At 46.1% G+C, this 11,556-nt stretch overlaps 1 protein-coding gene across 7 annotated transcripts in view; it reads left to right on the top strand.

Moving 5' to 3' along the window:
- Positions 1–11,556, top strand: part of CCDC18 (coiled-coil domain containing 18) — a 259,561-nt gene that overhangs the window by 216,488 nt on the left and 31,517 nt on the right. For all 7 annotated transcript variants that reach the window (XM_029618296.1, XM_029618291.1, XM_029618292.1 and 4 more), the window contains 2 exons: positions 6,063–6,266; positions 7,957–8,094. In XM_029618296.1, coding sequence (XP_029474156.1) covers positions 6,063–6,266; positions 7,957–8,094 — 342 coding nt within the window. The remainder of the gene's footprint in view (positions 1–6,062; positions 6,267–7,956; positions 8,095–11,556) is intronic.

Genomic DNA, 11,556 nt, shown 5'->3' with positions numbered 1-11,556 from the left:
AACGCGGTGGTGAAGGTATATGCCCTCTCCCCAAGCAGCAGGAATCCGACTCTGTACTCAGCCGGGGGGGGAGTTGATTTAGGGATTCCTTTCCCCTTCAGTATCTGTGCTCGGTGCGCCAATCCAACGTCCATTCCTGCCTCCGGGGGAGCTTGGGAGACTTGGGCAGCCTGAGCAGCCTTCTGGGCTAGGCCCCACTCTCAGGGTCAGATTATTTCACCGTGTGGTAGGCCGCAGCGGCATTCACGCACATTTTCACTTTGCATAAGGCTGCCCTCTTCAGGTACGTCAGTTCATGCTTACACACCTGGCTGTGTGTCTTGGGAACGTAGCTGGATACTCAGTTGGGTGCATAGGGACGCATACCTGGGCGCTCAGTTGTGCCCCTAAGGGTATCTAGTTGGACGCATAATGGTGTGCTTCAGGGCACCTAGATGGGCAATCAAGTTGGGTATCTATCTGAATAAGTGCATTGGGCGCCTAAGTTTTGGGTGCCTATTTTTTTTTGGTACAAGTGCCTATTGTGAGCATAGCTGGATGCACAGTTCTCAGACGCTTGTTTAGAGTATGCTGTTAACTGTGGCGCCAATAGCAAAGAAGCCTAAGCGCCTTACCTTTGTGCTGCTTGCCATATTCGGGCATCTTAACCGGGCATCCCCTCTAACTTGTGTCAGCACTGTTCGGAGGCTCGGGGAAACTTGTCTCCATCTGATTTTGCTAAGCCTGGTCCTTCCCAGAATTCTGTGGGAATGGAAAAAGAGTTGCCAGAAGTTTTGCCTGGAATTGGGGCTCCCCTAACTGGATTGTCAGTGGGGGAAAGTAGTTCAGTGGGCGCAGGACTGACTCCCCCTGCTTTTGGCATGGACCCCCTCTGCCTTTTCTTGAGTGGAATTTTTTCAAGGGCTTCAGTCCTTTCTTCAGGTGCAGTCCTTGGCCCCGGCCAATCTTAGCAATTCAGGATCGCAGGCTGCCCGCGTGCCTGGTACAGCAGGAAAGCATCGGAGTACGTCAAGTCCTGCTGCAAGTCACGCTGATAGAGACCGGGATGGCATGGGTGGTGAAGCCTGACCTTAGTCCTTTGAGCATGGGGAAATTCCTCCAGGGCTGGAGCCGTATAGAATTATGTTGAGTTTCTTTAATAGATATGAGTTACCGGCTCTGATTTCCCAGACATTGAAGATGCTTGGGGGTACCAGGGACTGATTCCATGTCTGAGTCAAAGAAAGATCCCATTTTGATTTCTTTGCGTAAAGCCTCCTGTTTCTCCCCTATTATGGAGGCTATTCAAGAATTGATTGATCTTGAATGGGGCACTCCAGAAGCTAATTTTAAGGGGGATGAACCTTGGAAGGGCTGTACCCCTGGATCCAGCTGCAAGAGAGCAATTGCGCTTTCTGAAAGTGGATGCGCTGGTGTGTGCTGTCACCAAGAGGACAACTATGCCCGTAAATGGGAGAGTGGCAATGAAGGTTGCACAAGAGAGAAGAACTGAGGCCATCCTTAAGCCGGCCTTTGAAGCGCTGGCAATGAATTTGCAGATAGCTTCCTGTTGCTCCCTGGCGGCTCGCTCTTGTTTACTTCTCTATCAGAAGTCGATAAATCTGGTGTGAATTCCAGAGCAGTGAAGGAACTGGCAGCTGCCTTTTTGGCAGATGCGGGCTGCGACCCAGTCCACACTTCGGCCAGAGGGGTAGGTTTGGTAATAGTGGCCAGACATCAGCTATGGCTCAGGAATTGGTCGTCCAATACAATTTCAAAGTCTAATCTTTTGAAATTGGCTTTTAAAGGATCACTCTTGTTTGGGAGTGAACTGGAAAAAATGGCCAATAAGTTGGGTGAGGCACAGGTTCCTTAGTTACCAGACGCCATGCTCCTTCAGCGTGTTTCAGGCGCTTTCGACTCTACAAAGGAGCACCTTCCCAGAGGACTTGGCCTTTTGTCCCAGGCAGCCCAGAAGAGGTGCAGGCTCGGGTAGTGGTGCCCCCCGAGCCTCTCAGTGAAGGTGTGCCAACCCACCCCTGGGAACAGGAGAGAAGGAGGTCGCCTCATTCTTTTTTTATCGGAGGTAGGTCGAGATCATATCAGACCAGTGGGTTCAGGAGGTAATAAGAGATGGTTATGCTCTGGAGTTTCTCTGTGTTCCTCGGGATGTCTTCATGGTGTCTCCCTGCAATTCTCTGCAGAAGAGACTAGCAGTGGAGTGTACGTTGTCAAGGCTTCTCAGCCTGCAGGCTTTAGTTCCAGTGCCCAGGTCTCAAGAAAATATGAATCGATATTCCATTTATTTTGCTGTGCCCAAAAGGAGGGCTCCTTTTGCCCAATCCTAGATCTCAAGGGAGACAACTGTCATTTGCGGGTGACTCCCGCATGAAAACCTTACTCTCAGTGATAATGGCAGTACAGTCAGAGTTTCTGACATCCCTGGATATTTCAGAGGCATACCTTCATATTCCCATGCACCTGGAGCATCAACGGTTTCTATGTTTTGCTGTTTTGGGGCGACATTATCAGTTTTGAGTGCTGCTCTTTGGGTTGGCCACCATGCCCAGAACCTTTTCCAAAGTTATGGTGGTGGTTGCGGCAGTGTTGAGAAAGGATGGCATTCTGGTTCACCTGTACTTAGACAATTGGCCAATTCGGCCCAAGAGTCTGGAAGAGAGCCTTCAGGTCTCATGCAAGGTGATCTCCTTGGTACAGGAACTAAGTTGGGTGGAGAACTTGGCCAAGAGCAAATTACAGCCATCCCAGACACTGGACTATCTCAGTGTTCGGTTCAACATGAAGCAAGGTAGGGTGTTCCTGCCGGAAGACCACATTCAGAAGCTGATGGCGCAGATGTGATTATTGACAGAAGCAATACACCCGATGGTGTGGTCTTATCTACAAGTGCTCGGGTTGATGGCGGACACCCTAGAGGTGGTTCCGTGGGCAAAGGCGCTTATGCGCCCTCTTCAGCACATCTTACTGGCTTGTTGGAGTCTTCAGTCTATAGACTATTCAATTTGGCTTCACCTGCCGGTAGAGATCAGCATACAGCTGCAGTGGTGGTTCAAGCAGCCCATCTAAGGAAGGGTCTTTCCCTACGATCACCGGACTGGCTAGTACTCTTGACAGATGGGAGCCTCCAGAGTTGAGAGGCCCACTGTCAGGAGTTGACGGCGCAAGGGCGCTGGAGTACAGAAGAGTCTCTCTAGAGCACCAATCAGCTGGAAGCCCAGGCCATCCGGTTGGCATGCTTACGATTCGTCGACCAATTGCAGGGTCAAGCGGTTAGGATAAATGTCAGACAATGCAATGAAAGTGGCTTACATCAATCGTCAGTAAGGAACCAAGAGCCAGCAAGTGTCACTCATGGAATGGGCAGAAATGCATCTTCAGGAGATCTCAGCCTCCCACATTGCAGGAAAAAACAATGTAAGAGCCCACTTTCTCAGCAGACAGGGTCTGGATGCAGGAGAATGGCAATTGTCAAACAAGGCGTTCCAGCACATAGTAGACCACTGGGATCTCCCGTTTCAAGACCTGCTGGTGACCTCTCACAATGCAAAGGTTCCTTGCTTCTTCAGTCACAGGAGAGATCCAAATTCCTTGGGAATTGATGCCCTCATGCAGGAATGGCCAGAGGGCAAGCTCCTGTATGCTTTTCCCCGTGGCCCATGTTTGGCAGAATGATTCGGAGAATCGAGAGTCAAATGGGGATAGTGCTTCTGGTGGCACCAGATTGGCCCAGGAGACCATTGTATGCAGATCTGCAAAGGCTCCTGGTGGACTCTCCCCTCCGGCTTCTGGTGCACAGGGATCTGCTATGGCAGGGGCCTGTTCTTCACGAAGATCCGACTCAATTTTGTCTTACGGTATGGCCCTTGAGAGGGCTCGCTTACTGAAGCATGGATATTCTACTGCGGTGATTGCTACCTTGCTGTGAGCGAGAACGTTTTCCACTTCCTTAGCTTACATGCGGGTTTGGTGAGTGTTTGAGGCTTGGTGTGAAGATCTGAGGGGTTGTTTCTCATTTGGACAAGATCCCGCTCATTTTGTAATTTTTGCAGGATGGATTGAGTAAAGGGTTAGCCCTTAATTTCTTAAAGATTCAGGTAGTGGCTCTTGCCTGTTTCAGGGCTCAGGTGGACCCTTGTTGGCTCATCTAGATGTGGCCCATTTCTTGAGAGGAGTGAAACATCTTCATCATCCCATGTGGTTGCCGGTGTCCTTGTGGAATCTTAATCTGGTTCTGGATTTTCTAGCAGGCCCTACCTATTGACCGATATATATAACCTCTTCTTAACCTCTTCTTTTTAATTTTTAATGCTATTAACAGCTAAATTATGTGTTTTCTATACTTTTTATCTTTTTAATTTTTAGCTGTTAATTCTTTTCATATATTATTGTATTTCTTTGTAACTGATTGTAAACCGTTGTGAAGGTCCCCCGATGTGACAGTATAGAAAAGCAATAAACCTTAAACCTTCTTGTGGTTACTGACCTTCAAAACGGTTTTTCTTGTGGCAATTTGTTCAGCATGTAGAGTATCCGAACTTCAGGCCTTGTCTTACCAGGAACCGTTCCTTCAAATGACTCTGGGGGCATTACAGCTACGTACTGTTCCTTCCGTTTACCAAAAGTGGTTTCGGAGTTTCATTTGAATCAGTCTATTTCCTTGCCGTCTCTGGACAGGGCAAGAGATGCAGAGGAATATCACCTGTTACAGCCCTTGGATGTCAAGAGGCATATCTTGAGATATTTAGATTTCTGAACCTCTCAGGAAGACGGGACCAGCTGTTTATACTCAATTATGGGAGTAAACAGGGTGAGCCAGCGTCGCAGGCTACAATAGCCCACTGGCTTAAGGAGGTAGTCACAGCCACGTATGTGGATGCTGAGCAGCCGTTGCCTAGTCAGGTTAGGGCTCATTCCATTAGGGTTCAGCCAGTGTCATGGACAGAGATTAGACTGCTGTCTCCTGGTTGTGGATCCACCTATCCGAATGCTAATGAAGGAGAAATTACTACTTACCTGATGAAGAAAAGGAAATTAAGGAGAATAGGTGGATCCACCTTCCTGCCCTTAGCTGCGAGATGTTGGTGCTATTGTCCTATGTGGCTGCGTGTTCCAAGGGTTACTGATAAATGTCAATACAGTCCCTAGGCTAGTGTTATTACACTCCTCCTCTGAGCTCAGTGGTTTCCTGTTAGCTGAGTGCTGGAGAGGTTGTCTTTTAATAATCAAGTTTCTGACAGTTTGACCACGGTTGGCTTTTGCAGAGAATACTGGCAGGCTGATGTCAGTGCAGGGGTATATGTATCGTGATGTCAGTTTTGCTCCATCTCCATCTGCTGGTAGAGGTGCATAACGCACTGTTCGCAGATCCACCTTTCCTCCTTAAAGAAAAGGAAATTATCGGGTAAATAATAATTTCTCCTATGCCGTTGTATTTTATTTAGTGATTCTTAAGTGCACCTTTAAACTGAAAAGTAAAATGTGATTGCTGCTATTGAAATTGATACATACACAATATGGTAAAACTGCAAATGACTTTTTCTCCATTTACTGCTATTCTAATGTATTTTAAACCGCTTGGGTGAATCATGTATTCAAAAAAGCTGGTAATAAATCCAAATAAATAAATCAGGATATATGCATGAAACTTTCCCCAGTCAGTTCCATGGGCTATCCCGTGTCTCACTCAATGAGGACATTTTATCCAGAACTAGCACTATATTGTATGACTTCAGCTATAGATTACATCATACCAGGAGCCAAGAGAAACAGATAAGTATGAGAAAAAAAGTGTGAAGCTTGCTGGGCAGACTGGATGGGCCGATTGGTCTTCTTCTGCCGTCATTTCTATGTTTCTATGTTTCTATACATCTGAAGTAACCGGACTTCAAAGTGGGGAGTAGGGAGTCTCTGAGGAAGAGGGTGTGGCAGTAACAAAGTCCTTACTTCTCTGGCTCTTAAGTCGTTTAGAAGTATTGATATGAGACTTTAATGCCAATATACATTTTGTCCTTTTAAAATGTATCTGAGAAGTTTGAAAAGCTAAAATAAATGAACTCTTATAGACTATGAAGGAACAGGAGCAGTGCATTACGGACCAGTACCAAGAAGGGCTGGATGTCGGTCAGCAGGTGAGGCTACTCCAAGAGCAGCAACAGCACACTCACCTCGAATTGTTAGAGACACGACATCAGCTGTCACAAACTCGTAGAGAAACAGAAAGACTTAAGCAACAACTAGAAGAAACCAATCATCTTTTGAAGGAAAAGGTAACATTTAATTTGCTTAAATGGGCTTTCTCACAACAAATGTTTTTATGACTTCACAGTGAAGCCACCAATAGCTGGTGGGTGCATTCACAAATTTTCCTAAAATATTCCCTCTCATATCCTCCCTGTATCTCCCCAGCCCCTTCTTATCTCTTCATTATCCCCCTACTCCTCTACCCCCTGCTTTCTCATTCTCCCTTCATTCCTTTTCCCTCTCACCCTTCTGTAGTACCTAACTGTTCTGGTGGCAAATAGGGAATCAGCTCTTTCAGTAGTGCTTTTCCTCCTGCTAGGACCACACACAATCTATGGTTGGTATTATTTGAGAATCGCTAGTTTAAATTAACATTATTTTTCCTAGTGGAAAGGGTTTAAAGGGTTAGTTCAGGACCTTGGAATTACACTTTTTACACATTCCAATACTGAACAGAGCAAATGGAATCTAAATCTCAGGGACTTTTCCTCCTTAATTGACCTCATTGGGCATCAAATATCCTGTGACATGACATACACAGGACCATATTTACTAAAATGTGATGTGCCCTAACACACATTAATCTCAGTGGGGTCTATTCATCAACAATGTGCATTACTACATTTAGTAAATATAGATCTTCGGGACCTAAATATGTAAACCGAGAGGGGAGATACAACAGAGAGACTTAAATATCTCAAAGTTATAAATGCATAAGAAACAAATATATATTCAGCGAAAAGGAAAAAACAAAAAGCTATGATATCAAACTCAAAGAGGGGAGGCTCATATTTTTTTGCCTCTGAACCATTAAGAGCCTTTTTGGATGGTAGACCTCTGCCGCAGGTCAAGCAATCTTCTAGTTAGTCAAGTTGAGATAAATATTTTTCAGCAGTTTGACTCAGGTTACACCTTTTCCTGTTATTTTGGTTGCCTTTATTTCTCCTTGAAAATATGCCTCCTGTAACTTGGTATGTGTTGTGTTTTGGTTGCCAAATTTTGTATCTTATTGAACTGTAATTTCTCTCTTTCTTTCTTATTAGTTTCTGTTAGCACCTATAAATGTTACCTGCACAAGGTTAAAAAGGCATTAGAAAATATTTCTTCTGGGCTAGCCTGGTGGCTCATTTAAAGTGCTGCGTATTGCCATGCAGAGAACATGGGTTTGATTCCCAAGTGTCATCTTCTGCTTCTTGGGCTAGCTTGGGTATGCTGTGAAAGCGGGGAAAGGAGTCTGTCATTGATTGCTCTACGGTGACACCTAGTGGCTGAACTTAGGATCCACATTCCAGAAGGACCCTGACTGAGGGGGATGGGATATAAAATAGAAGAAAAATCCCCAGGTACTGGCACCATAGCTCAGTAAATGCCAGTTCTGCTTGAGCTGGAAGGGTGAGGGAGCAAATGAAAAGAAAAAAAAAAAAAGAACAGCATTCCAGAGGAGGTGCTGAAGGCCAAAACAGTACTAGTACATCAAGAAAACAGAGGATCCTCGGGGGTCAAGAAATGAAGCAAAAACATCCAATAATGGGGTCTGTGCTCTTTGGTATATAAAGGAAGCAGACTAGGTGAACCTTTTATAGTCCTGTCTGCTGTCATATTTAACAGGATGATAATGGATGTCAGGTTTTTGCTGCTTTTTTTGTGCATAGAGAATAGTGAAAAAAATAACTTGTTAGCATAAAACAAAATAACTTATTATAAATTATTTTACAGGAAGCACGAGCAAGCCACTTAGCAGAAGAGCTGACTGCTGTTAATGTGCATGAAAACAAGTTAGAAGCAAGGATGCAAGCTGAAATAAAGTTGCTGAAAGCAGAAATAGAAGCATTGAAGGATTTTTATAAAAAAGAAGTAAGACAACAGTAGATCTTAAAATGACTTTTTTTTTATAGGCATTTCTGATTTTTTGTGAATAATGGAATCCATTTTTAAAATATATACTAGTATAACAGTGAGCACTAGTCAGTGTTGTGGACTCGGCTATGATGTCATTGTTTTGGCAATTTTTCATCCCTCGTTCCTTTTACCTCCTTCTTACTTCCAAGTGGATTAGTACCAGAATCTGGGTCTTTATTTCTGATATGCATTTATTTATTTGATTTATATTCTGCCTTTCAGATACTTCAAGGCAGATTATATTTAGGTATCAAGAATTTTCTTGTTCCCATGCATAAAGTTATATATTTTAACCATAGAATGAAGCTGTAGTAATGTGAAATTAAAACATTCCTTATCGTTCGGGTAGGATAGTCCCAGTGAGTGGGTTATGTACCTTAGCAGATGAAGATTGAGCAAAAGCTGATGTCATAACTATGTAATCCCACCCCAACATCAGCCCACCTATATTCTCTGCCTCCAGCAGATGGTGGATATGCATTTTCCTTCAGGGGATTGCCTGTGAATAAAAAAACAAAAGTTGGAAAGGAGATATCAGAAAGATGAGATGTCTGTGTAACACCGCTTGCCTCCTGAGGTGATACCATGCGATCCCTCCCTCAGTAGAGTGCCTTCAGTTCAGTAACATTGGCTGGCATGGACCTAAATTCCAATAAATGGTTGCAGGCCAACAGAGGCTCGGTGGTGAAGGCTTTAGCCCTTTCCCCCTGTAGTCGGGACCTGTTTCTGCTCTCAGCCAGGGAGGACTTAGCTCAGGTAAAAAAAAAAGTTTTTACTTTAAAAAAAAAAAAAGAAAGAAAAAAGACAGCGAAAGGAAGACAGGAGAAGGGTCTATTTTCTCGGTGTTCAGCTGTCCCGCTCATGTCTCTGGAGAGGTCTGTGAGATGAGGAAAGAGTACAGGCCCCGTTCCCAGGCTTCTCCTATTTTGGCGTGTGGTAGGCCATGGGGTGATTTCTTAGTTAAAGCAGGGTGAGCTTGTCTCACACTGCGAAAATAACGGGCGGCAAGAGAGCAAGGCCCTAGTGAGGAAGAAAAACAAAGGGGAGGAATTAGAAAGGAAGGGGGGGGGCTAGGTAGGGAGCCAATAGGGTATAGGAATTTTAAAGGCGGACCAGGGATTGGACGAGGAAAGTGAGTCAGTGGGAGCAGCCGTTACTGAGCCTCAGTTGGCAGGGAAACGGCCGAGGCAGCAGGCAAGAAGCTTTCCCTCCCTCCCGCCCAGAGGGGGTCATTGGGGTATTGTTAAAGTGTATGGTTATATGTATTTGTCGCAGTGGTGGCAGTAAACCCGAGCCCAATGTTGTTGATTTATTGTATTGTTAAAAGGTATGCAAAAGGAGGGGGAGAATCTTGTGCAGCGCGGGGGGGCTGCTGCACGAGATGGCCAATGAGCAAGAGGGGGGCTGATGCTCCGAGGCGATATCACTTACCCACGCTCGGACGAGGTGGGGTAAGAGGTCTGGAGGATACAGGTGGAGCTCTACCACTCGGACGAGGTGGGGGGGCAGGTTAAGAAGGATATTACAAGGGGGGGGGTCATGTTTTAGCTTTGTTATAAAGTTATGGGGCTCGGGTCTGATGTAAATAAACTGCGGCCTTTATTTGACCAAATAAAGATGTTTGTCATTTTTCAGTGAAGCAAGGAAAAGGGGGAATGTGGTGGGGGGGGGGGGGGGGGAAGGAAAGTGAATCTTGCCTCTCCCAGTTATTGTTTTTGCTGCAGGCCATTGGCGCGTGCTTGTGAGTCCTTATGGGCATCCGTTCTAGTCTGTGCATACAGTTGAGGCATCTATACTGGGTGTCTGGTTGGACAAGCGGCCTGGGCTTGGATGCACATTTTTTGTGCGTCCATTTTGGGCACGCTTATACACGTGGTTAAGATAGGCGCGAACCTTCATCGGTCTGCATGCTTACAGCATGGGACCTGTGGCAAAGAAGCCTAATCTCCTCTCTGTGCTGCATGCCACATCAGGGCCATTCAACCACTTTGTTTAAGCCTGGGTCAGCGCTGCCTGGATGCTCAGGGAGATTTGCTCCTGCTGATTTTGCCAGCAATCGTCCTTCTCCTCAATCTGAGGTGCTGACGGAGACACAGCAGGAGTGTCCCCTCTCTTGATTGATCCATGGGTCAAGTCCTCAGGGAACATTGGCTCGCAGGATGTCAGGTTCGGGCCTTTGGTGCCTGGAATGTACCAGTCCTCCTTTTCCTGGGTAGAATTCTTCCATGGACTGCAAACATTTCTACAGAGCCAGCCTTCTGAAGTGGCAATAGCTACTAAGCTCTGTGCGCTCTGAGTGCTCCTCCACCTGTCTCCACGGTCAAGCGTCATGGCACAGGGTGGTCAAACAGAGCTCAAATGCAGGTGGATCAGGATGATACTGATGACGGGGGTGGCTCTCCTGGTGAGGAAGGGGACATTCCCTCAGATTTGTAGCCATATAGATCTCTTCTCCGTTTCTTTTAGAGAGATGAGTTGCTGGGTTTGATATCTCAGACCTTAAATACCCTCAGAGTGGATGGGCCTGACTCCTTGGGGACGCAGAAAAAGGATCCTATTTTGGTCATCCTGTGCAAGGCTTCTTGTTTCTTTCCAATCTTGGATGCAATCCAGGAGTTGATTGATCTGGAATGGAGTGCGCCAGAGGTATCCTTTAAAGGGGGCTGCATCTTGGCGGGTTTAAACCCCTTGGACCCACAGGTCAGAGAGCAATTCCCTAGGATGGATGCTTTAGTGTGTTCTGTCACAAAACGTACCACCATCCTGTAGAGGAAGATGCGGCATTGAAGGATGCTCAGGATAGGAGGATTGATGCTATCAAGAAGCGAGCCTTTGAGGCAGTGACAATGAACTTGAAAATTGCTTCTTGTTGCACCTTGGTAGCTTGGCTACCTTGCAGCTTTGTCAAGAATCCAGTGGCGCTGGGTCCGATCTTGGACCTATGATAGAACAGGGGGCTGCCTTCTTGTCTGGTGTGGGCTCTGACTTTGTACACACAGCACCAGAGGAGGTGCTTCAATTATTGTGGCCAAGCAGCAGTTGTGGCTGCTCAACTGGTCCACAGATACTATTTCAAAGTCCAGCCTTACTAAGTTGCCTTTCAAAGGCTCATTTTTGTTTGGCAGTGAATTGGAAAAAATGGCAAGTAAATGGGAAGAGACCCAGGTCCCTCGTTTGCCAAAGGACAAGAAACCCATTGCCTGGTCTTTTTGGGTGATTGACCGCTCTCGAGACTACCAGTGTTTTTGGCCTTATAGGGGAGGTTCTTCCCAGAGATCCTATCCCTTCCACAAGTCTTAGTCCTTTCACTCTCGAAATCCTCGAAAGGATACAGGCTCCAGAGGTGGAACTCCTCGGTCTTCCCAATGAAGGTTTACGGGCTCACCTGCTCATTCAGGAGATAGGTGGTCACCTATC

Source organism: Rhinatrema bivittatum, chromosome 10 (genome assembly GCF_901001135.1).
Source record: "Rhinatrema bivittatum chromosome 10, aRhiBiv1.1, whole genome shotgun sequence".
Taxonomy (NCBI): domain Eukaryota; kingdom Metazoa; phylum Chordata; class Amphibia; order Gymnophiona; family Rhinatrematidae; genus Rhinatrema; species Rhinatrema bivittatum.
Note: the sequence above shows the minus strand (reverse complement) of the source record. Positions and strands in the feature narration are given on the sequence as shown.